Here is a 26,448-nt window from a genome sequence, read left to right as displayed (position 1 = left end):
TAAATTTGAATACCTTCCTTGGTAATTAACAAACTCATCTGACAAATGTGCATAAGAGGATGCTCACACAAGAAAGGCAAAAAATACAGTCACCCTGATCCTGCAAGATGTATGTGCCGAACATCATCAGGGTACTCATCCAGGCTCCATTAAACTTGCTTGATGTGTCTATGATGCAGACAGGTGTGCAACTTCCTACAGGACCATGAATGGTTGCATCTGACCAGAGGGGAATTGAAGCCTTTTGTCTGTCCTTAACTACTTTGCTGCTGTTGGTCACCGTGCCATCCTTTGTAATCTGTTCCATCAACTGAAGTCCTGGGATATGTCCTTTGAAGAAACATGCTGGTATAATTTCCCCCACTAGTCTAAAATGTCTTATTTGCATTAGATGCACTAATTCAGAAGAAATACTTAATTTAAACAGATTTCAGCAGGGCTTTTTTTCCCAGCTGGAACTCACCGGAACTCAGTTCCGGCACCTCTCAGGTGGGCGCCATTACCATTATAAGAGAACAAGGTGAACTCCAGCACCATATTTTCTAGAAAAATAGCACTGGCTTTCAGTAGGGGGATTTTCTCAGAGAGAAAGAGAGATTGCAGCCAACAATGTGGCTGTGTATGCTTTGGTTAAATGCACAAAAATGGCTGCTCCTGCATTCAGTAGACTAAAAGGTTATTTTAGAAACATGGGTAGGTCCAGCCACCTCACTGACGGTAATAATCAGCATTCCTTTCAATCATCACTCTTATTTTTAAGAAGCTTCCTTTTCTTCTTCTTCTTCCTGGCTTGCCTCTGCCTCTGCTTCCACCTCCACATATTCTTCTACATCGGCTGTGGCATCTTGATATTGCTGATACTCCGACACCAAGTCATTAGTGTTACTTTCAGCTTCGGAAAATTCCATCTCATCCATGCCTTCCCCGGTATACCAGTGCAGAAATGCTTTCCTCCTGAACATGGCTGAGAACTGCTCAGACAGCCTCTTGAAGATCTCTTGTATGGCTGTGTTGTTCCCTATGAAGGTGGCCGCCATCTTGAGGCCACGGGGCGGAATGTCGCACACGGCCACCTTGACATTGTTGGGGATCCACTCCACAAACTGGCTGCTGTGCTTCGTCTGCACAGCCAGCAGCTGCTCATCCACCTCCCTGGTAGACATCTGGCCTCGGAAGATGCAGGCCACCGTCAAGTAGCGGCCGTGACGCGGGTCACAGGCTGCCATCATGTTCCTTGCATCAAACATCTGTTGGGTGAGCTCTGGGACAGAGAGGGCTCTGTACTGCTGGCTGCCCCGGGCCGTAAGCGGTGCAAAGCCTGGCATGAAGAAATGCAGCCGAGGGAAAGGCACCATGTTGACGGCCAACTTCCTCAAGTCTGCATTGAGCTGGCCAGGGAAGCGGAGGGAGGTGGTGACGCCACTCATAGTGAGGGACACCAGGTGGTTGAGGTCCCCATAGGCCGGCGAGGGAAGCTTCAGCGTCCTAAAGCATATGTCGTAGAGGGCTTCATTATCGATGCAGAAGGTTTCGTCCGTGTTCTCTATCAGCTGGTGGATGGATAATATAGCGTTGTATGGCTCAACGACAGTGTCCGAAACCTTGGGGGATGGTACTACGCTGAAGGTGTTCATGATCCTGTCAGGGTATTCTTCTCTGATCTTGTTGATCAGAAGGGTGCCCATTCCAGACCCAGTCCCGCCACCAAGGGAATGGGTCAGCTGAAAGCCCTGCAGGCAGTCACAGCCCTCACACTCGTTCCTCACGACGTCCATCACGCTTTCAATCAATTCGGCCCCTTCAGTGTAATGGCCTTTTGCCCAGTTGTTCCCGGCGCCAGAATTTCCTAGAAACAACGGAAAGGGCTGAAAATGCTGCTGAAACACCGAGCACATTTTTAGTTTAAAAGTGGACATGACCAGTGGCGTAGCGTGGGTTGTCAGCACCCGGGGCAAGGCAAGTAATTTGTGCCCCCTAACCCGTGGATTTGCGCCCCTAACCCTAACCCCCAGATGTTGCGCCCGGTGCGGCCGGGCCCCCCTGCACCCCCCACGCTATGCCACTGGACATGACTAGATCTAAATATAAAGCGAAGGGATAATAGTCTTCAATGGAGCTAAGAGTGGAGGCTGTGGTATTATGTTATTGTTCTGCATAACTTCGCAGATACTCCACTACAAACTTAATCGTGCCAGAATTTTGTTCTGTTTTGTTGTTGTAGTGGGTTATGAAGGCACCCAAAAGATGTTAAAGCAAAGATTGTGGGATAATGCACACAGCGACTTGCGATCTCGATCACACGCAGTCTGTAGTCCGCTGGCAGTAGGAGTACAATATGGGCATGTCTTTAAGTTAACATCTTACATTAAAAACCTGACAGTACCAAACTACCGTATCGAAGGCTTTTCACCAAAGCCAGACTAAACGTCTTTCCTTCAGCAGTGTTGGATGGCAGGTTGAGAGGAGTTCCCTACCAGGACAGACTTTGCTCATGTGCTCAAGACATCGATTCCATAAAACATATTTTGTTGCACTGTGCAAAATATGAGCAAGCCAGGGCTGAACTGATATTACCCTTGCTGGTACCTTTCCCGGGAAAATCAGAGGCTCACTATGTCAGGTTCCTATTGGAAGACCGGACAAATGCTAGAACATTAGCAGTGGCAAAGTTTTTATTGGTGGTTGCAAGAACCAATGATCCCTATATTCTGGACAAAATGCTTGTTTAACCTGGAGGTAGGCTGTATGAATTGTGTATTGCTTTGTAACGATTTGTTGGTGTCTGGACCATAATAAAGATTGATTGATTGTTTTGTTTTGTTTTGTTTTGTTTGGAAAAGGAGGATCCTCAAACATGTTTGGCTTGTTATACTCTTGTTTCAAACCTTCTGTTTTTGCATTATTTTGTGGCCCTGTCTCTTTTCTTGTGGCAACCATTTTATAATATGCCATTTTCACATTGCAGCCATTTTGTTGAGACTGGTGCCCGCCCTGTTATCTTAAAATTCTGAATGTGGCCAACAGGCCCCAGCAGGCTAGCGTCCCTCTGCCCTAAATGTGCTGAGAACAGCTTGTGTTTGCAACATGCAGAAAGGCTGACATGTACTGTGCTGCATAATCTCTCTCTTTTTATATAGAGAAAACATGCATAGGATTGGGCTGCTAGATTATATATTTTAGGGGGGGAATATTCTAGTTTAGAAATCTTCAGGAAATTCAGATCTAGGCTTGCCTTCATGTTATCAAGGGTTTCAAAACTTATGCTAAACATTGACGAAATGTGCAACCGCAAACCCCAAATTGTCTTTCTAGAAGAAACTTTAGAATGAGTGTGCAAAGTGGTTATTGCTAACTATTTGGAAGCTGAAGCAATCCTTGATTCTTATGTGAACAAGATGTGGTCAATGAAGACATCCCACGTCTCCAGAACTCTTCTGCAATTTAAACATTTTGTTTTTTAAAAAATCATTCCAAATCTTTTAGGATTTTCTCCTGTAATCATGAGACCTATAAATATTTTATTATAAATACAAGTGGCTTCTTAAGTGTTCTGAAGCAATGAATAGAGAGGCTAGCTCCTCAGAGGCCCCATTTGATAGACAACAACTTTATTTCTTATGAGACCATCATATATTAAATTATATCCATATTATTAATGCGGCACACATACCATGAATAAAGTTATCTGGTCGAAAGAGTGGGCCTATTTTGCTGGACCTCACGCTGTCCATCGTTCCAGGCTCCAAGTCCACCAAGATAGCACGAGGAACATACTTGTGGGCTACAGCAAAAAAGGGGGAAAGTTGAGGGTCATGACTGAGGCAAGTAGTATCTTCTGCATGTATTTCCTTCACAAATCATTTCTTTGGTGTACATATTTCATTTAGAACACTATAGCACAGAAGTGAAAAACCTGTGTCCTTGAATATATTGCCAGAGTACAACCCTCATCATCCCTACCATGAGGCAGCTCAGGTGGCAGATGCTGAGGTACAGGCAAGGAACAGAACTGTGAGTGCCTCATGGCGTGCCCTGTACCCCCTACACAGGGCTGCTGCCCTCAAGTGCACTAGAAGACACTGTCCTTTCACCAGTATTGGACTTCAGAAGGAAATCTTGCTGTGTTCAATGGTGTTTACTCCTGAGTAAATGTGTCCAGGTTACAACCCCAGTTGAATAGAAATGTCACGTAGAGTGCAATCCTGTAAGTATCTACTCAGAAGTATCTACCTAGGAAAACGATGATAGGATTGCAGCACTAACCTCTTTTGCATCTTATAACCAGCCTCATATAACCAACATGCTTAAGGCTATTTAATGCATGAAGGAGTTAATGCCACAGAGTAAACTGTCCTGCTAGGCTTAGCTAGGTCACTCCCCCTCACTTTGGGAGGAAGGTAAATAAGGCAGTTGTTGTATCTCACTCTACCAAAGAAGGTAAATTGTGAGGAGGTCTGAGCTGGGTGCTGCAGCTCAGACCGCATGGCTCTTCAAAGCCACTCTTGAGTTCCTAGTCCAATAATTTAGGAACTTTCACCAGCCTAAGTCAAGTTTCATCGCCTGAACAACTTTTTCTGAATGCTGTATGGAAAAGCACATTTGGAGAGATGGTAAGTAAACTATTTTTAACTTCCCAAACCTGTGGTCTTTTTCTATGCTGGGGGAGAGGGGAACTTTTGGAAGGAACCTAGAAGGGCATATTTTAAAGATCTAACAGCCTATATTTCAACGTTTTACTTTTCTAAATCTTTTGTGGTTTTCAATCTTTGCTGGGGTTCTCTCACCAAAGTGTACTTGCCCCAGCTTGGATCTTGACATCCAGGAATGCTCCTTTGATACCTATTTTATTTTTCCTTGAACAAACCATTTCTCATATGCATGTTTCTTATGCAGTATCTGATAGTGAATACTGCAGCCTAGCCAACAGTCTTTATAAATGGTTAAGAGACAGTGGCAGTGAGAGATGACAAGGCTTTTTCTATTTTCATCTGCTGCTTTTGCTCTTGTAATCTAATTTCCCCACCCAGTTATCAACAACATATGTACTTACAATATGCTTCATTGAAATAAACATTAATTCTTTCCTGCTGCAGTGGTGAGTCTCCGCGGTAGTTTCCCGTGGTATCAATTCCATGCTCATCGCTTATGACTTCCCAGAACTGAAAGAGGAAGGTAAAAAACAGAGAATAGTAATCACATGCCAATAACAATACTGATGGGACTCTATCATAGCTGTCAACGTTTCCCCTTTTTAAAGGAAAATTCCCTTATTCCGAATAGGATTCCTCGCAAGAAAAGGGAAAAGTTGACAGCTATGGACTCTATCATATTTCCGCAATACTGGTGCCACCTTCGAAAAAGCCTGCCTCTGTGTTACCACAAGAGGATAATAAGCTTGGGAAGGTAAACAGCATTTCCATGCCCTCTGGTATCCCATTGTGACACATGTGGTTTAATCATGCTGGCCACGTGACCTGGAACAGGGGTGCCAACTTTAATAAAATATTGTGGGGGCCCAGGTAAGCCCCGCCCCGCATAATTGATCACATGATGCAATGCACACACACCATTTGAATGGGAATGCCCATCAACTTTGTGGAGGCCCAGCCCACTCAAATATTTTACTGTGGGGGCTGATGCCCCCATGGCCCCTAGGAGTTGGCTCCTATGACCCGGAAAGCTGTTTGCAAACAAACTTTGGCTCCCTCGGCCTGAAAGCGGAGATGAGTGCCACACCCCATAGTAGAATTTGACTAGACTTAACCATCCAGGGGTCCTTTACCTTATCTATTAAGTCCATAAAGTTCTGCATGTAATATGTAACTATTCACCATGCATTCTTTTGAACACCTATAGCATGTCTCCTTTTACTCGCTTTTTCTGAAGTCTAAAATCTCCCTGATGCTCTAGCCCCTTGATCGTCTTGGTAGCCCTTTCCTGAAACATTTCCTGGCCCAGCACACACATGACATTCTTTCTAGACAGGTGTAAATTCTGGTGTAGCCTGCACGTGCCACAATTGGCAAAAAAAATCCCACCTAATCAAATAAGATGGTCCCATCACCTCCTGGCAAATAGAAGGGGAAGAAATGGAGGAAGTGAAAGATTTTACTTTCTTGGGCTCCATGATCACTGCAGATGGTGACAGCAGCCACGAAATTAAAAGACGCCTGCTTCTTGGGAGAAAAGCAATGACAAACCTAGACAGCAAAGACATCACCTTGCCAACAAAGGTCCGTATAGTTAAAGCTATTGTTTTCCCAGTAGTGATGTATGGAAGTGAGAGCTGGACCAAAAAGAAGGCTGATCGCCGAAGAATGGATGCTTTTGAATTATGGTGCTGGAGGAGACTCTTGAGAGTCCCATGGACTGCAAGAAGATCAAACCTATCCATTCTGAAGGAAATCAGCCCTGAGTGCTTACTGCAAGGACAGATCCTGAAGCTGAGACTCCAGTACTTTGGCCACCTCATGAGAAGAGAAGACTCCCTTGAGAAGACCCTGGTGTTGGGAAAGATGGAGGGCACAAGGAGAAGGGGAAGACAGAGGACGAGATGGTTGGATAGTGTTCTCGAAGCTACTAGCATGAGTTTGACTAAACTGCGGGAGGCAGTGGAAGACACAAGTGCCTGGTGTGTTCTGGTCTATGGGGTCACGAAGAGTCGGACACAACTAAATGACTAAACAACAACAACAACATGGGAAAGGTCTTCCCAGGTGATGGTAGTGTCCCACATTTTCTTTCTACACTAGGAAATATCCTTGTAGGGAGAGCATGACATGTGAGCCAGTCCTGAAACCCAGAATCCTTATGTGGCAGCAACCAGGCAGACTTTTAACTGGAAGCAACACACAAAACCAGAATAACAGGAGACATCTATCTAGCTTCCCCACTCCCCACATCCAGCCCGGCTGTCTCTTTATCTGGAACAGCAGGCGTCATGCATGCGGGCACACCCTCCTCCTGTGTAGCCACCGGCCTTTTAAATGCCTCTTGTATTTTGTTCACAATCCATTTGTGTTTAGAATGCTTCCATTTACATGCATGTAAATAGCCTCGCTGGGACAGAGCAAAACCTCCCAGCATGTCATGGTAGACTAGCCCCGTTGTTTGTCCCCTGCACAAACATGGTATACACTCCCTCTGACCGTGTGGAGGTTGCATTTAGCTGTCATGGCTACTAACTACTGAATGAAAGACCCTTCATGTAAATCCTCTGTTTGCTACTCCATTGAGAATTCTTAAGACTGCAGCCTCTGTGTGCAATCCTACGCTGCCATTTCCCACCAGCTGTAGTTACAACAAGGTTCCTCAGGGTATATAATATGTGAAACAAAAGTGCCGCCAGACCTTTGGCTGCTCATCTTACTGACATCTTACATATTTATTTATGTAATTTACATAACAAGGTTTTCTGGACCGCTTCCTGGAAACATTAACAACACAAAGTATTTCTCCAACTCACCTTCCCCACAATGCCCTTCTGCCAAGTAAAATTGTTTGTGGACAACAGAAATATATACTTTAAAACATCAGGTTCTTTCACAAAGGCTGTTATCCTAAATATATGTACAAGGAAAGGAATGAACACCACTGAATCTTTGTGGATCTTTAGCGTATTAAATTGTGCTGTAAAACCTATGTTTCCTGTTTGAACTCATTGATTCTATGATTCTATATGCCTCTAGATGAAATGGCTGGCTATCTGGTGGCTATTTGCAGTATGAGGAGGTGACAGATATATCTTACGTACTTCAGGCTTGATTTTATTTTAACCAAGTTTGCCCAAGGAGGGCATTTCAGTAGCATCCCGATTCAGCTTTGTCCAAATTCACTTTAGATCCAGTTATTAAAGGCAGCATTGCCTTGTCTCTTAGAAACGTTATTAAAAACCAGTTTCCTACCTTCGATCCAATTTGGTTTCCACACTGGCCAATCTGAACGTGCACAATTTCACGCATTTTGAACAGGATTTGGTGGGAAGAGTAGATTCCAGCTTTCCCAGATGTGCTCTGTGGAATAAGTGATCGCTCTCGTACTGTCAGCTGTAGCTGCTCTTATCATTGGCAAAATGCGGCTTGTATAGGCGAATGCTACACAAAAAACCCCAACCACCCCACAGCTCCGCAAGGGAGTTCCTGGAACTCCCACCCTGCAGACTCACAAGAGTTCTGATAGGACATTGACAAGCAACTCCCTTAAAGCCTTCTCTTTAAGTGACGGGTCTGGAACATTTTTCAACCCAAGGGTTGCATTTCATAGAATCACAGAATCGTAGGCTTGGAAGGGACCCTGAGGAACATCTAGTCCAACCCCCTGCAGTGCAGGAATATGCAGCTGTCCTAAACAGGGATCAAATCTGGCTCTGGAATATAGATAACAAACCACAGTTTACCTGTTATGTACTGAGCTGAATAGGATCCAAAAAGCAGCAGTCTGATTAGTCCTAGAACAATAGGATCCAGAATGCAGCAGTCTGATTGGTCCTAGAACAATAGGATTCAGAATGCAGCAGTCTTATTGGTCCACAGGAGCCACCTAATCCAGCTCCAGATGGAAGTGAATCCGCAACCTGATTGGCCTATAGGAGAATCCTGGAATTAGCCAATCACGTGGGACCCATTGTGTAAATAATGTATATAAGGCAGACATTCTGGGGGAACTTCCATTCCTCCTCACCACTATGAGCTGAATAAAGAGCATGAAATCCACTCTCGACTCCAAGTATATTTCATTATCAATACTTTTGAGTTTGTTTTGTTGGCTTTTGTTGCTATTGTTATGTTTTTAATGCTTGAGTTGCATTATGGGGCAACACATACACAACCACCCTCCAAAACACAAACCAGGGTAGGATAGACTATATCAGACTATCTCAAAGGGATAGACTATATCAGAAGATGGGAAACAAAGGATGGTTGGCTGAAACATGAATGAAGATTATCTGGTCCACCTTCCTGCGGTGAAACACAGGCTTCTTACAGAGTAATCTACATTGTAGTGTTTCACAAACAGACATGCTGGGGTGAGGGTGGAGGGAAGCCACAGGTATCAGAACAAGTGATTGACGGTCTTGTTGAATCAAGTACTCATGCAAAGGCAGGCTGGTTGCCCCGTGCTGCAGTTAGGAAGTGGTGTTGATGTCCATTTTGGACCGGTAGAATGGAAGGCCAACAGTAGGTGGTGCCAGAGTCAACGATAGGTGGAGGCAGATAATTCTAGTTTTATCTCCATCTTTCTCCAGGATCTGTGCTGCAGCGGACACCACAACAATGCTGTAGAATGGAGTGCAAGAGGCAGGGGGTGTTTAATTTTAGCGTTGCACAGGGCACTGCTGAAATTTGAGGGCCCAAAGTCCTCCACTGGTGCCACCCCCTGCCCTTTGAGTGGTTATAAGTAAGAAGACAAGCAGATAGGGTTGGGGAGAAGAACACTCTCCAGCTGTGAACACTAAGGTTGTGCACACACTATACCTTTAATGCACATTTGAAGCATGTTCTGTCCCTCAAAGAATTATGGGCGCTGTAGTTAACCCATGGCAGAGTTACGATTCCCAGCAACCCTTAGCAAACTGCAGTCCCCAGAATTGTTTGAGGGATAGAATGTGCTTGGAAGGTAAGGTGTGTCCTCAGAGAGAGGGTCTTTGTTGGACCGTGGGAGGGAGCGGTAAATGTGCTTCTGAACCTAAGTCATATGAGCAGTTCTGCTATCAGGTGCTTCCTTTTTTAAAAACCTTTCTACAAGTTTCACCTTACAGCCTTTGTCTTCCCACACCATTTGAATGTGGTCCTGAAAACAAAGTTTCATCAATACCTTGGATGTTGCATCACAGACGCTGTGGAAGCCACAGCAAAATATGTCGCCTTCTGATAGAGGCAAGCGTCTCTGTATCTTTGAGTGCACCAAAGTCTCCAGCAGCCTTTCTCCGTCGGAAGGGTGGAAGGAGACGCCTCTGCACACCAGCTCCAAAGCACTGTGTGACAACACAATGGCGAAATTTTTGTTCCTGCCGCGGCTTGGTTAGGTGAAGGAGAGGTTAAGCACATTTTTGATGGATACCCCAAATTGAGGCCAAATTCTGATACAAATAGGGAAATGTGTCAATGGCTCAGGCTATAGCTGGAATGGGGCAGGGCAGATAGATAAAAGCAAGGCACTCAGATTAAGCATGGTGTCAGGGGTTCAGGAGCAGAGGCGCGGGAAAGGGAGGAAACAGAGAGCGAGGGGGAGGAGTCCGAAGGAAAGATGAGTGATGACGACGACCCGAGATCTCCGAGTCTTTCCAGTGAATCGGAAGATTCACAGAAAGGAGCGCCAGTGACCAGAGCAAGGGGGAAACCTAGGGGGACACCCCAGGAAGAAGGAACCAGAGGGGGTTCAGAGAGCAGCAGTTGGAGATCGGGGCCAGCGTCCCCAGCAGAGCACAGCGGGGAGGAAGGGTGCCAGGTATCGGGATCCGGCGGCTCGCCGCAGGAGGGAGGGCATGAGTTAGGATTGGCCACACCTCCATCGGGGAGCGAGGAAACGGTCAAGAGGAAGGTGGAAGGTTGGGCGCGCGCGCCAAGTTCAAATACACAGGAAGGTGGCACAGTAAGCAGCCCGGAAAGGGAGCCAGGTCCTAAAGCCCGCCGCAAGGAGGCAGAAGGGTCCGGGGGGTCGTCAGCGTCGGAAGAGTCTAGGAAGGAGGGGACCCCGGGGGGCAGAGGGACCCAGAGGAGGAAGGAAAGACGTAAGAGGTGGAGCAAGGCTAGGGTTTTAAGTTGGTGTACAGGAGGCGGGGACTCAGACGGAGCTTCGTCGGTCTAGCTTATGAGACGTAGAGCTGCACGCTGCAGTTCGGAAATGGAATCTGTAACTCAATAAAGACTTTTATAAAGTGAACGCTGGCTAGTGTGGTCCTATGTGAGCTGGGATCTGGAAGCAGCTCTGACACATGGGCTATGCCAGGGGTCTGCAACCTTTAAGACAAAAAGAGCCACTTGGACCCTTTTTCCGAAGAAAAAAAAAACTGGGAGCCGCAAAACCGGGAAGGTGACGTCGGGACAGTGCGTGACTAATGCACGCACCGCCCCCATGCGACGTCACAGCCAGTACAGCGCCCGCCACAGTGGGGAGTTTCGGGGCGCACAATGCACTTCCTCCCCTCGCTAGTATCCGCTCCGGAGCTGCGGCAAAGGTGTAAAAGAGCCACATGCGGCTCCCGAGCCGCAGGTTGCAGACCCCTGGGCTATGCAAAATAAGTGCAGGATTAGCTCCAAGATGCTGAGTGTTGTACACCACCTCAATATCCAAGCAGGGAGGGGACCAGGGGTTCCAGGCATTTACCCAGGGTTTGGTTTCCTTGGAATGAAGGTCAACGAAGGCTGTGATCCCTTTAGGATAGATGGCTTTATTGACACACATATACAATATAAGCATGAGGTCAGGGGGCTCGCAGCATTAACACACCAGAAGGTATTTCTTCCCCATTAGATCCAGCACAGATCAAGCCTGTCTCTGTGTCCCCGGTTTCCAGCCTGCTTCCAGCTCAGCTCACACACAGAACATTGGCTATTGTTCTCCTCCCACCTAGCAGCTAGGTGGGCGGGGTGGAGGAAAGACTCACTCATTTGCCTGGAGGGCACCATCACGTCTTAGCTGTAGCACTTGCAAACTAGCTCATTGTTTTGGGATGCTGATGAGGGCACTAAGGGCCAGCTAACCCCCCCCCCCTTGTCTTACAAAGAAACTTATCGAACTAGTATAGCAACCTCTTCTGAGTACAGGACCCCAGGAATGGGAAGGGCATCTTCCAGACTGACCCCTGCCAAAACCCACAATCTAAGAAGAAATACACACCCTTGCAGTCACTTCTCTGATAACAGTATGAACTGTCCATGAGCTATTGTTGGTGCAAGCACTGGCTGTGTTCCAGCATTTGAAGGTGCCCCTGCTCCATTTGGAATTCAGAATCATGGCTTGTGTTTGTAATGACTGGTACATCTGGACATACAGGCTTGTCAGCAGTACAACATAATTCAGTTTGGGTGCTGTGTGGGATCGCAGGAATTAAAGGTTTTACTTTTTTATGTTTTTATTTAGTACTCACACACAAAACACATTCTTTACTCTCCCTTTTTTTTAAATCCCTGTCATTTCTTAGTGGCAACCCCCTTTTGAGTAACACAAATTTTCCATATGTGGACTTTGCCCATGTGTTGCCAGCTGATAAGGAACAGGGACTTCACATCATCAAAAAACCACAGTGCGTTTAAGGATATGGCTAAAGAGGTGGTTTCGCTATATTCCCTTTCACATATGTACAACTTGAGCATAAGATGGAGTGGCTCACAGCATTCACACCCCAACAGATATTGCCTCCCCTTTAGGTTTCTAGGGAAGCTCCAAGTCTCAGCTTAGGTTCGGCACAGAGCAATACATGCTTCTATGTCTCCAGATTCCAGCATATGCCAAAACTCTCTCTCTCACTATATATTGCCCTCCCTGGCCTAATGTTCTCCATCCGAGGATGACAGAGTGGCTTGGGAAACCCAGCAAGATGAGTGGGGTATAAATAATAAAATTGTTGTTGTTGTTGTTCTGCCAGCGGGTTTAAGGCAGAATGCCTGGTTCTGCCACACTGGGTGCCATGCCTAGAGGGAGTTGCAACTATGATGTCATGAACTGAGCAGATCAGAAGGCAAGGGGGGGGGGGTTGCTGAATTTCGACCTTGCACAGGGGGGTGCTGAAATTTGCAAGACCAAAGTCCACCCCTGCAGCCAGGTGAGGTGGGAAAGGGCCCACCCATTTGTCTCTATGGCAACAGAATGACCTCTTTGCATAAGGTAACTAGCAAAGATATTAGCTTAGCAGAGGGACCAGTTTGAATGGTTCCCCAGCCTCTTCTAGATTCTAAGCAGGCCTGGAAGGGACCCAGACTATCATGCACTCCAAAACTCCTAGATATGTATGGATATTCCTGAAAGATTCACTCCTTCAGGGACCCACACATGGCTGAACTCTTCGTCCACAACAGGAGTGGGGAACCTTGGATCTCCAGGTGTCGCTGAACTACAACTTCCATCAGCCCTAGAAAGCATGGCCAAGGGCCAGGGATGAGGGATCTAGTTCAGCAACAGCTGGTGTGTCAAGGTTGCCCATACTTGGTTCACATAAATAAAGGTAAAGGTAAAGGGACCCCTGACCATTAGGTCCAGTCATGGCTGACTCTGGGGTTGCGGCGCTCATCTCGCTTTATTGGCCGAGGGAGCCGGTGTACAGCTTCCGGGTCATGTGGCCGGCATGACTAAGCCGCTTCTGGCGAACTAGAGCAGCGCACATAAACACCGTTTACTTTCCCACCAGAGTGGTACCTATTTATCTACTTGCACTTTGACGTGCTTTCGAACTGCTAGGTTGGCAGGAGCAGGGACTGAGCAATGGGAGCTCACCCCGTCATGGGGATTCGAACCGCTGACTTTCTGATCGGCAAGTCCTAGGCTCTGTGGTTTAACCCACAGCACCACCCGCATCCCGTTCACATAAATATCCTGGTTCTAAATACAGAAGTGAATCAGATTGACAATTGAGTCTTACATCAATATCATCAACAAGCCAGTGTCCTTTATCTGCCAGCAAGAGTCTAGGGGAGCCCAGTCCACTTCTTATCCCATAATAAATGTGTTAAGTCTTTTAAGGTGCCACAAGCAGCAGACTAAGGGTTCCCCCATCTGGAAATGGCAACATCCGTGCTGTTACAGCAGGAGCAACCACGAACTCTTAGTGGGACAGTTATTATTTTTCCTTTATAAATAACGTCTTATTCAGCAGCGACATCGCAAAAAAGAGCACACCAAAAGAGAAGAGCAAAACAGGAAAAGGGAGAAAGAAGGAAGGAAGGAAGGAAGGAAGGGGGAAAGGAAGAAAACAATATGAAATAAAATGAAGTAATAGCCCCTGTTCCCGACATGTTGATTACAAAATTCAAGGTAAAGTAGTAAACATCCGGATCAAGTGCTGTGGTTATCGTGGGGTTGTTTTAGACCTAGAATCCCTCCGGCCCTTTAAACAGTCACGTGCATTTCTTCACATGACTGCCGGCACAACCGCTTTGCATGCAGACTGTCCCAGGATCAGTCTACAGACAGGGGTGAGTAGGACTTCCTGTCTGAAATCCACTGCCAGTCAGTGTTGACAAGCCTAACTAGATATATGGCAGCTGCGTAACTGCTGATCCCTACTCCGATTTCCAAAAAACCCCCAAACGTGTGTCATGGGCGTAGCAGCATCCCGGACATTTGACCGGTCTTCCGCCCGGACACTGCTGCCGCCGCAATATTCCGTATACAGTATGTCTGGAGAATTCTGGACGTATGACAACCTTGCCACTATCCTGTGTCTGGCTCTGTCTGGCAGACTCGGAATGAAATATCTCAACAACAGTTGTTTTAACTTACAGAATATGTCAAAATCTTCCTACAATTTCTGCAGTTTTAGTTAAGTGTGTTTGTCTGTTCACTTGATTTAGGAGGGGGGTCAGCTGGCTACGCCCATGGTGTGGGGCCCTCCTCCCTTGACCCACAGTCCTCTGGGCTTCCCCTCCAGGTAAAACCGGACCCAGAAAAGCTCCCAGCTCTGCCGTTTCCAGACGTTACGTGCACGGGGAGATCAAGGCGGGAGGGGTCGCAGACCCTCCCTCGAAGTACGCGTAGTCAGGCGTCTAGCGCACAGAAAGGAACCAACCGCGGGCGCGCGCAGCCTGCGTACGTGAGAACGACGGGGCCCTTTGCGCGTCCACGACGGGCGTGCGCAGGCTCTGTCCAGTGCTCCGTCCCTCCCGGGGCTTTCTCGTCGAAAGTACCGTTTCTCTGCCTTGGGCTCTAAGCTGGAGGGTGTGGCTTCCCGCGGGCGGAGGGCAGGGCGACTCCTGCGCCCACCATGCCCCCTGCGGGGACCCTTCGGGGGGAAGCGGGGCAGCTGCTTCTCCCGGGCGGCTAGTCACGCTCCCCCCCCCGCTCCCCTTCTCCCTCCCACCCCGTCGGGGGAGTCGCCCGGAGGCTGCCCTCCCGCCTGCTGCCTCCGCCTCCTCCTCTGATTTGCGCAGCCTTGCCTCAAAAACTTCCCCTTTCGAAATTGCCGGCGCAGATTGAGACCCGGCAACCGCAGGGACAGCAGCGAGCAGCAGCAGCAGCAGCCACCTCTCGGCTCCTCTCCCCAGAAGGACCCAGGAGTCCGGCCACGATGACCCCGCCTGGGCGCCTCCTCCTCCTCCTGGCGCTCGCCGCGGGTGCCCTCCTGTGCGCGGCGTCGGCAGCCGGCGTCTACTTCAAGGAAGGGCAGAGCTGCCACAAGCCGATGGCGAAGAGACCTCCGGGGATCAGGTAAGGCGCCAAGCGCCCCGTCGTCTTCCGAACCCGGATCTCCATCCTGCCGGCTTGGAGAGGCGCTGGCCAGATTTGGAGACCCTGTTGCGGCGCTTGAGGGCGCAACAGGACGCCAAACGCGCCTTGGAGCGCCCTTCTTTCGTCTGGCCTTACATAAAGAATTGCGGGGTGGTGGTTTCCCAGCTGTCTCTGATCCTGCAGGCAGCATATCGCTGTCACGTGTAGAGCCAAGCAAATAGCCTCCATGAATTTGCCCTAGTTCCTTTCCACGGAGGTCCTGCTGTTTCCTGGTTCTGCAGCCCGTCTGTGGCTTTAACAGACAGGAGATGTGGTTTAGGGCAGTACTTCCCAATTTGTCGTCCGCAGACCCCAGGCAGTCCACGTAACCCACTCAGGGGCATAGCTGTCAACTTTTCCCTTTTCTTGTGAGGAATCCTATTCGGAATAAGGGAATTTCCCTTTAAAAAAGGGAAACGTTGACAGCTATGTTCAGGGGGTCTGCGGCATCATTCACATAAGAAAAACTACAATAGCGATATCCAAATTTTCAAAAGTAGGGGGTCCATGTCTTGGGGAGCCAGTGTGGTGTAGTGGTTAAGAGCGGTGGACTCGTAATCTGGTGAACCTGGTTCGCCTCTCCGCTCCTCCACATGCAGCTGCTGGGTGACCTTGGGCTAGTCACACTTCTCTGAAGTCTCTCAGCCCCACTCACCTCACAGAGTGTTTGTTGTGGGGGAGGAAGGGAAAGGAGAATGTTAGCCACTTTGAGACTCCTTTGGGTAGTGATAAAGCGAGATATCAAATCCAAACTCTTCTTCTTCTTGGCTTTTGAAAAACGATGGGTCTGCCGTACTTAGCTAATTTGGAACCACTGGTGTAGGGGTTAAGTGTGTCCAACTAGTACTTGGGAAACCAGGATTCAAGTCTCCTCACAACTATGAATCTTGCTGGGTGACCTTGGTCCAGGCACAGTCTCTAGCAGAGCTGCCTCACAGGGTTGTTGTGAGGATAAAACGGAGAGAGGGAGAGCCATGGGGCCACCTTGAGCTCTTTGGAGGAAAAGTGGGAAATAAATTAAAATTAAAATGCCTGGGCAGGCTACACAATAATGCACGTTTGGGGTGGGTGCTTGCTTTGATTTGGTGGGTCTCTTCTTAGAGCCCTAACTTTGGGGAAGGACCATAGATTATCTGCTTTGCAGACAGAGGGTCCCGGGTTCCAATTCCCAGCATCTCAAGGTAGGGCTGGGGAACTGAGTCCTGCCTGAACCTCTGGAGAGCTGCTGCCAGTCTGTGCAGACAGGGCTAGATGGCCTGACAGCCTCCCATGTCCTAGCTGCAAAACCTGGGAGTTGAGTCTTAAATTCCCCCCTGCAGCTCACACGCCACTGCTCCAGGGTTTACTTCTTAATGCTGTTGCTCCCATAAGGAGATGGCAAGAGGCTACATTAAGTGCTCCAGACTGGTTAGCGTGTCTCTCTTGAGGAAGTTTGCCGTGTGACTGCCCAGCAAAAAGTTCGAGGGAATCATGACAAAGCAGTGAAGGATTTTCCTGACACCTCTTCTCAGATAAAGGGGAGGAAAACAGTCACTTGCTTTTTTCTGTCCTCTCCCCATTCTCCAACAGAACCTACCCTCGTCCCCATGAAAACATGGACACCTCAAAACTACCCAAGAGCTGGGACTGGAGAAACATAAATGGAGTCAACTATGTGAGCACCACACGCAACCAGCACATTCCACAGTACTGTGGGTCGTGTTGGGCTCATGGCAGCACCAGCGCCTTTGCAGGTATGGAGATGCGTGGGATGGTTGCATCGGGTGGGCATCCTTTATCCATTCCCACATCCAGTACAGAGAGGGTGCTTTCATGTGACCATCTATCATGGTGTTTGGAGCAATCAAGTATTGTGCAACATCCATGTGACGTTGCTGTCATCGGAAAGTCAGCCTATATAAAACCCCCATCCCACTTATTTAATCCAGGTTTAATGGTTAATTGCTAACCTAGTTAATGGTTTACCATGCATTCCCCCTTCTGAGATGTTTGTCTCCTCCTCAATAGTGTGCGGAAAAAACAAACCATGATCACTGGCGCAATGCTGTGTCTCAACCAGGAACTGTGGTTTGTTCTGCTTCTGCAAACCACAATGAGGCAGTCAAAAATTCGGCCCCCTCCCTCTATAGATCAGCCTTCCCCAGCTTGCTACCTTCCAAATATTTTCCACTGTTTTTGACTATGCCTTCAATCAGCATATCAGACGATGATGAGGGATGATGGGTGTTGTAGTCCAAAACTCATGGAGGACACCCAAGTTGGGGAAGAGAGATGAAGCAGAAAAACCTGGGAAGGGGAATTGAATGGAATATTCTGGGGGGCAGCCATAGCTGACTGGCTGGAACTTTGAGGATAAACATTCCAGGCTGCAACGTTTTGTCGCAGGGCTGTTGTTCTACTGGAGCTGTCAACTTAAAATGTTCTCTGAACTATAGAATGTTGCAGGTCCCTATATATACAGGGTATATCTGGGTTCTCCAGTGTGCACCTTCAGAGTAAGTCCCCCCCCGCCAGTACCCCCCCCGGCCAAAAGAGTATTCTGCGTTGCCCACAGCAAGCTGCAGAAATTTCCTTATGTGCCCCCAGGCCCAAAAAGCTGGTCTTACTCATGATGGCATTATGTCTCATAGTGGTTAAATACTGGAGATGATCTCTGGACACAAACCTCTTAGATCTTCAGTTTGTATATGTTTGGGGCTTAATATTAATGGAGAAATTGACTAGCAAGGTGCATTAAAGAAGAAGATGACACAAGACATTTAAGGGTTTTTCCAACACCAGGTTTAATATTGTTACATGCGCTTCAAAAAAGAAAAAAGGGAACACGCTTACAAAACCACCAGAAACTCATGGGGAAGTGTGGAATGATGTTTATTTATTTATTTATTTTTAAAAATGTAACCAAGTGACCTTTGTTTCTTTTGTAATTTGTATCAACGGGTTATGTTTGATTTCCGCTACGGTGGGAGTGGGAGGAACCAAACATTGCTAATGTGTTTATTCTTTAAATTTGATAAAAGGTACGGTAGTTGATTTTTTTTTTTAAAAAAAAGCTGTCTTCCACCAATTGCTGGTTTGTCATCCCCCAGATCGCATCAACATAAAGAGGAAAGCTGCTTGGCCCTCTGCGTACCTGTCGGTGCAGCATGTTCTCGACTGCGCCGATGCTGGCAGCTGTCATGGGGGAGACCACAATGCAGTATGGAAGTATGCTAATGAGCACGGCATCCCAGATGAGACCTGCAACAACTACCAAGCTAAAGATCAAAGTGAGTTTATCTTACCTGCTTCTCTAGCTCAGTAGTTCGCAAACTTTTATCTCTGGGCCACGCTTTCAGAATAAAAATTTGTTTGCGCCACGTCGAATTTTAAAAATTGACACAGTGGAACCTTGGTTCCCGATATTTATCCGTTCCAGGAGTCTGTTCGACTAACAAAACGGTTTGGGAACCGCGGCGTGGCTTCCGATTGGCTGTAGGAGCTTCCTTCAGCCAATCAGAAGCTGCATAAGCAGCGCCGGACATTTGGCTTCCAAAGAACTTTCAAGAGGCAGAATGTTTGGCTCCCAAGGTTCCACTGTACGCTGGAAAACAAAACAAAAAACTCCTAGCAGTGCTTGATTTATAACTTTATAACATGGTTCTGGGATCATGGGACATCCAGAAAGTATAAAACAATACAGCTACATAAGAACATGAATCATTCCCAAAATATAATTACAAACGAGCCACTTACATATGTACCTTAATGAAAGGTGCGCACTTGTTTTGCCAGGTCATCTCATTTATCTTAGGTCTGGCTTGAGGCAAGCAAACTTTCATATCCTTATCAACACAGATAAGTCATTCTCTTTCCTGATCTTTCATATTTGTCAGAATTGAAAGTCCCTGTTCACAACAATATGTCGTGTAAAACTGTAGAAGACTAGTCAATTTTGAAAAGATATCTATCCATATTCTGCAAATTAAATATAAATTCTGATACTTTACTATACTGCACTGAAATGTTCAAAAATTTGAGTGTCCTTGAATCTTACTGCCACACCCTTTGAGAATCACTGGTCTGTCTAATCTATAATATTTATAACCTGCCTGTCAGCTGAGATTGCAAGATGAGGGTTATGATTAAAACCCACACTAAGGTACAAAATAACTGAGGATGTGTCCATATGGAGGAAGGAAGAGTCTTCTGTCTCCTTGTGAATACTCAAGAGTAGACCCATTGAAATTAATAGATCTTAGTGGGTCTTCTCTAAATAGAACTCACCTTTGGGTACAGCCCTCTGTTTACAAGAAGACACATGCAAGACCACAAGGATAAAAATAAATTTCAGCATTTGTGCTTCCATCACCAAAGCTAATCACATGAGAAAGAGGAGGAAGGATGGCAGGGAGAAGAAAATGCATTTAATAACAGTAGGAGGAGGAGAGGAAGAAAGAGAGAGGGACAGTCTGTGGTGTAATCACACTTCATCAGAGGGAAACGAAACAAAGTCTGGAGAGAGATGGATTGGTTAGTACCATATTCTCCTTTTTTAAAAGCAGATTTCTCTCAGCAGTTAGAATGTGCTTGTATTCAAGCAGATAGCCTGTGCAGCAAGGCAGTTTATGGCCTTCCCTTCCTATCCTTGTTCTCCTATTGAGTAAATGCAATTGCCCCTTCCCCCCTCATCTCTAGTAGTATTCATTCACTTATTATATTTATTGGTGGCTTTTCTTACAGAGTATCCCAAAGCGACTTGCACATGAAAACCATTAGCACTTAAAAAGAACCAAGGGTCTGGGTAGAGATAAGGTTTAGCAAAGAAACTGGGAAGGTCTCACAGATAGGAAAGGTTCAGGTAGGTAGTCGTGTTGGTCTGACACAGTAGATATATATATATAAAAGAAAGAAAGAAAGGTGCTCCTGGAAAATTTATTTTTTTTAGATAGGAAAGGGATCAGGAGGACAAAGAGTCTGCCCCTGTTTTCTGCTATCAATCCCGTCCCCTCCCAAAGTGCAAGTTGTAATTATTTCAGCCTATTCCCTTCCCTGCTTCTCTGTACTTTCCAATCTTGGACTCCTTCCTCTTTAGTCAGTAGACCCAAAGAAGCTCCACACTCAAGAAATATTGGGTAAGACTAATTCTAGCTACTGTATTTTTCTCTCTATAAGACGCACTTTTCCCCTCCTAAAAAGTAAGGGAAAAATGTGTGTGCGTCTTATGGAGCGAATGCAGGTTGCGCAGCTATCCCTGAAGCCAGGAGAGCAAGAGGGATCGGTGCGCACCAATCCCTCTTGCTCTCCTGGCTTCAGGGATAGCAGCGCGAAGCCTCTTCAGGGCAACGGGAGGAACGCTCCCCCTGCCCTGAAGAGGTTTGGCATGGCTATCCCAGAAGCCAGAACAGCAAGAGGGATTGCTGCTTTTGCTCCGCAGCACCCCTTCAGCAAAGCGGGAGGAGAAATTGAGCCCCTTCCATTTCTCCTCCTGCTTTGCTGGAGAGGCACTGTGCAGAGAGGGAGAGAATTTTTTTTTTCTTGTTCTCCTCCTCTAAAACTAGGTGCGTCTTATGGTCGGGTGCATCTTATAGAGCGAAAAATACGGTATATGGTGGAATGCCCCTATCTTCAAAAGTTTTTTTCTCACTCACCCCACAACCCCCCCCCCAGCTGTCTCCTCCAATCTCTTCTAGTATGCAACTTGGTCAAAAAGCACAGCATCAAAAGGCGCACCTGTTTTGTTTTTGTTTTTTTACACATTTCCCCTTTTCTCGCAAGCAGTGTGTTAAGGGGATATGATGAAACCCAGAGCGGTATTCAGCTAATGCAAACTGTTGGTGCACAGATTTCTGCTTGTGAAATAAGACTTCCTTCCCTCTCCTCCATTGCACTTACCCTGTGCCCTCCCCAAATCTGCTCCAGGACATTGGGGGGGATGACTCCTAGTACAGATTTTGGGGGGTGGCGGCGGGGAGGAAAGGGGGAGCATGCTCCATTGTGCAAGGAGAACTCATTGTGGTGATGGAACATTTGCTGAGCACTGCATTCGAGTCCACCTCCATTTCATTGTTTATAACCACTGGATGAAAGGCAAGTTTCTTTCAGTTAAATGTACCTGTTCATTTTCCAGAATGCAAGAAGTTTAACCAGTGTGGCACATGCATCACTTTTGGCCAATGCCATGCGCTAAAGAATTACACCTTGTGGAAAGTTGGAGATTATGGAAGTGTCAGTGGGCGAGAGAAAATCATGGCAGAAGTCTATGCGAATGGACCCGTCAGGTACAGAAGCTAAACGTTTGTAGCCAGTGTCTGGGTAGTAACACATGAAAGCATGCAAGTAATTGCAGTTATTTAAAATAGCCTATTACAGTGGTGGGAGAAAGACTCTGTTTATCTGGTTTTGGAATTTGCCACGTTTATGTTATACTTTATTAAGCCAGTGCCATTTGACAATTTACATTTAAAGCACGGGACTTGCCCCCAAAGAATTCTGGGAACTGTAGTTCATTAAGGGTGCTGTGAATTGTAGCCCTGCAAAGAGTAAACTACCACGCCTAAGATTCTTTGGAGGAAGCTATGTGCTTTAAATGTATGGGGTGGATTTGATTTGTTCCATTGATAAAGTGATTTGTCAAGTGATTGGACCAAGTAATTTGTCCATTGATTCAGTACATTGTCCAATTGATTTAGTGGCCTTAGGAATGCCTCAATTTGTTGATTATGTGGCAGCAGGTGACTAGCTAACAGGACAATAAGTTTTGTCCTCCTAGAAGGAATGGTAAAGGTGGAAGCTGACTTTGGGGTGCACCGGGTAGCAGCTTTGATATTACTCACAAAGCTAGTTTGTTTCACTGGGTGAAGCTTCAAGAAAAAGCCTTGGCAATTATGGCTCCAACCTACCAAGGGGCAAGTTAAAGTAACCTCTGCTCCTTGCCGCAGCAGCTTTCTATTTAATATTATTATTAATAATAATTTTATTACTTATACCCTGCCCATCTGGCTGGGTTTTGCTCACGAGATAAAGCTTGAAGCTCTTGTATCAGGTTTTGACTTTTGCGGTGCTATCTAGAGTGGACGTTGAAAGTTTCAACTTATTAATAGCATCTTAAGGCTGCTTTAATGTCATTGTTCTGTATTCTTTAAAACAGCTGTGGGATCATGGCGACTTCGAAGCTGGAAGCATACACTGGAGGAATTTATAAAGAATATGACGCCCATCCCATGATAAACCACATAATCTCCATTGCTGGCTGGGGCGTAGAAAATGGAACTGAATTCTGGATCGTCCGGAACTCTTGGGGACAGCCATGGGTAGGAAGGACAGAGCAGCCATAAATGAGACACTTACGCGTGTGTGTGTGTGTAACATCCAGAGGGCCAAAGATTCACCAATCCTGCTCTAATAGGAATTTAGCCCTTCATATTTGATTACAGCTTTCTGGCAGGCCCCAAGAGCTGCACGACTCTGTGTAGGTGCAAAACCCTACATGTACAAAGATCGGGAATGTGTTTTGCAACTACTGTATAAGCACTTGGGGCAGAAATCTGCACCCGCTCCTACGTGTGAGAATCTTCTTCTGAATGCCACAGGATCACTTGCTGGAGTGTTTGGGTGCAAGACCACCCAGAGCTGATAAAAACTCCAATGGATTGTGTCCATTTAGGGATCAGGAAATGGTGTGATGCCTGGCAAGCCAGAGGCATTAGAAGGGTGTTGGTGTTTTAGCAACAGACCAGGCCATTTCGGGGGGTGGATTTTGGGACTTAAGCCCACCTTTTCCTTCCTTCTCTCTGGCAAGTAAATAAATAGTTGTGTGTCTGTCATGCCTTGCATGCAACATCCAAATATCCCACTGCACCAGGGATCGAAAAGGTGTGGCTTTCCAAAGATTGTTGGATCACAACTCCTATCACCCTTGATCACTGGGGCTGATGGGCATCCCAACAACAGCCAGAGAGCCACAGGTTGCCTAATCCTGCATCACCCCTTTCTGCATGCTCTGGGGCAGATCCAAGACAATTGCCCTTATTCCTTCCAACTTGTACACAGTCAGTATTTGTTGGGTGAGGGTTTCCAGGGTGGCGGCAGCAGCAGCAGCAGCAGCAGCAGCAGCAGCAGCAGCAGCAGCAGCAGCAGAGTCACTTGAGCCCATGACTAATGCAGTTTCCCATCTTGCAGGGTGAAAAGGGCTGGCTCAGAATTGTTACGAGCGCCTACAAAGGAGGCAGCGGAGGGCACTATAACCTGGCTGTGGAAGAGGACTGTGCTTATGGAGACGTCATACTTTCTTGAATTCTGCAATGGATCACAGACCCCTTATCTGCACTCCTGATTTTGAAACGAAAGGTATCTGCCAGCAAGATTTCCCTCCTCGTGAAAGGGAAAGATCTATCCATATATTTGGCAACGCATGCTAATGGTGAAGCATTTGCAAAGATCAGGCTGCTTGTTTGCATATAACTTCTGCAGCAAAGGAACCTCTGTTGATTGCACACACGGAGAGAGAAACGGCATTTATTTCTTTTTTGCTTGGAAGCTTTCCTCGGTTACGATGATGTAGGTGAAAAGGACTTTGTGGTGTATGTGACATATGGATTCCCATTTGGCTAAAGTGGGCTGAGTCTGTGTGTTAAGCAAAATGCTGGACCTGCAAAATACCTTAATGGTGTTCCCATGCAGCCAGTGCCTAGTTTAAATCACATTGCCTCGATTTCTGGACGCAGAGTTTGGGAAGAGCTGAAGGGGGGAGAGCATAGCAGGGAAGGGGGCAGAGCCTGTCCTTACTCGTTGCCTTCAATGCAGGCTTACTTGGCTGCGCATTGCAAGAGTTGCCTCTGTCGCTCCAGCCACTTTTGACTCTGGCCCCAACCATCACTTGTGGCCTCTGGAAGGCTGTGTATGACCAAGTAGCCCTTGATTTCCAGCTCCTCTCACTGATACTTAATTCTGTTCCCTGGAGAACCTCAGAACGAGGCTAATATCCCTGATCCTTGCATTCAGGTTCTGCAAGCATGGCATCCCAGACTGTGTGTAGCATTGGCATACTGGAGATGGAGATGCACAGCCCAGGGAAATCTATGCATTCAGTTTAAACACAGCCCACTATACGGGTTGGTTGCTACTGTGCATCCAGTATCACAGTTCATTTCAAAGCCCCATTGAAACCAATGGGACCCAACTTAAGCCTCAATGCCCGTTGAGTCACAGCTAAGTATTGGTGAATGCAAGTCAGTGCTTTCCTTTTTTTCGGGGGTGGGGAGAAATTGTGCAGCAGTTGGGAGCAGACCAGTTGCAGAATTATATGCGAGATAATATAGGATTTTTGGCTACTGAGCTGTTTACTGTGTGTCTGATACATGTTTTTAAATAGGAAATCTGCTTTTTCCACATTTGGGGATAATTCCTTCAGGAATGCTCACTACTGGGGGGGGGTGTTGCTCAACAACAATCCTGTGAGGGAGACGAGGCTGAGAAAAATGTGACCAGCCTCGTCGCCCAGTGAGCTTCACGAGTGGGGATTTGAACCTGGCTTGTCCCAACACCCTCTAATTTGGAAGGTGGCAACATGATGCCTCTTGCAGCGCCCACAAAAGATCTCGGGAAATATTCCTTTAAAACTCCCTTGATGAAAGCCTGTTCGCTCTTGCTCCTCATCTCCTCTTTGCAGTAGCTCAGTCTTTGCGACATTGAGCATGCCCCCGTTAAACATGCCCACATTTCATGAGGTCCTAGGATTGGACACCTGCCCTCCCTCCCTTCTGTCCTGAAAGGTGCAAAGGACACCCTGAGTGAGTGTGGCGATGGCTAATGTAAAGGTAAAGGTAACCCTGACCATTAGGTCCAGTCACGGACGACTCTGGGGTTGCGTGCTCATCTCACTCTATAGGCTGAGGGAGCCAGCGTTTGTCTGCAGACAGCTTCCGGATTATGTGGCCATGACTAAGCCGCTTCTGGCGAACCAGAGCAGTGCACGGAAATGCCATTTACCTACCTGACGGAGCGGTACCTATTTATCTACTCGCACTTAGACGTGCTTTCGAACTGCTAGGTTGGCAGGAGCAGGGACAGAGCAATGGGAGCTCACCCCATTGCGGGGATTCAAACTGCCGACCTTCTGATCAGCAAGCCCAAGAGGCTCTGTGGTTTAGACCACAGTGCCACCCATGTCCCATGATGGCTAATGTAGGTGCCTTTAAAAAAAATAAATTGATTGGGGATGGTGAAAGGCCTGCAGCGTGACTCCCCTTCCTGCACTTTTTGAAGGGGTGGCCACTTTTGTGTCATGCCATGCCCCACGGGCACCCATGGCACTTTATCGAGATTCCAAATATGCCCCCGGCCCAAAGAAGTTGCTGCCCCCGTCTAACCTTTCCCTCTTCTGTGTACAAGGTGCTCCACAGCCTTTCCCTCTTCTGTGAGTTGCTGCAGCCGTGCCATTGTAGCCACGTGCACCTCCAAAGGTAGATGCCAGTGAATAAGAGGCCTGTGCTCTTGTTTTAAGTGACAAACTTAGGGACAGTGTTTTTCTGTTGAAACATCCCAGAGATGGGAATGGAGAAGAAATAGCCAGAGGCCTGTGCTACTGATATAAAAATATAGTCCACGGTCTTCTTTTTTCAGTGTGCTATTTTTTTATTTTTTTTACAAACTGTAACTAATAACAAAATTTGTACACTCATGACGATGCTGAAAATTAAAAAGGGCACGTTTTGCACCCTCACGTGTGCACCATACATGTCGGTATCAGACATTCCCAGGCACTAGGAGGAATCTTCCCGCAAGTCTGTAATTATATTATATTATATAAAGTTGTGTAACATACATAACCCATCAAAAAAACAAAAAACAAAAAAGGGTATTACCAAGACCAACATAGTCAGAAACAAAAATGCAAGACGCAGACACCACAGAATTTTTTTCTGATACATGCAGCAATTGAAAAACCAACCTTTTACAAAGCTATATACTGGCAAACACAGTAGGGACTTTCCCTTTGTTCTCTGAAATATTTGCATAAGCAATAAAGTTCCGCCAGTCTCTCACAAA

General features: G+C 46.8%; 2 protein-coding genes across 4 annotated transcripts; one reads left to right on the top strand and one right to left on the bottom strand.

Moving 5' to 3' along the window:
• On the bottom strand, window positions 1–14,967 carry TUBB1 (tubulin beta 1 class VI). 2 transcript variants are annotated; one of them, XM_082226250.1, is made up of 4 exons: window positions 14,747–14,967; window positions 5,051–5,159; window positions 3,671–3,781; window positions 1–1,846 (listed from the first exon to the last, which is right to left on the bottom strand). In XM_082226250.1, the coding sequence occupies exons 3-4, from the start codon at window positions 3,729–3,731 to the stop codon at window positions 756–758; spliced, it is 1,152 nt and encodes a 383-aa protein (XP_082082376.1). In that variant the 5' UTR covers window positions 3,732–3,781; window positions 5,051–5,159; window positions 14,747–14,967; the 3' UTR covers window positions 1–755. The 2 variants fall into 2 exon arrangements, with proteins under 2 accessions (XP_082082376.1, XP_082082375.1); XM_082226249.1 differs by lacking the exon at window positions 14,747–14,967 and adding an exon at window positions 7,905–8,157.
• Window positions 13,933–26,448, top strand: LOC309534231 (cathepsin Z-like). 2 transcript variants are annotated; one of them, XM_082226395.1, is made up of 7 exons: window positions 13,933–13,968; window positions 15,125–15,360; window positions 16,990–17,153; window positions 18,510–18,689; window positions 21,530–21,680; window positions 22,550–22,712; window positions 23,581–26,448. In XM_082226395.1, the coding sequence occupies exons 1-7, from the start codon at window positions 13,948–13,950 to the stop codon at window positions 23,692–23,694; spliced, it is 1,029 nt and encodes a 342-aa protein (XP_082082521.1). In that variant the 5' UTR covers window positions 13,933–13,947; the 3' UTR covers window positions 23,695–26,448. The 2 variants fall into 2 exon arrangements, with proteins under 2 accessions (XP_082082521.1, XP_082082520.1); XM_082226394.1 differs by lacking the exon at window positions 13,933–13,968 and adding an exon at window positions 14,055–14,129.

Source organism: Podarcis vaucheri (assembly GCF_965113315.1).
Source record: "Podarcis vaucheri genome assembly, chromosome: 6".
NCBI classification, from domain to species: domain Eukaryota; kingdom Metazoa; phylum Chordata; class Lepidosauria; order Squamata; family Lacertidae; genus Podarcis; species Podarcis vaucheri.
This window is presented reverse-complemented; position numbering and strand designations above follow the sequence as displayed.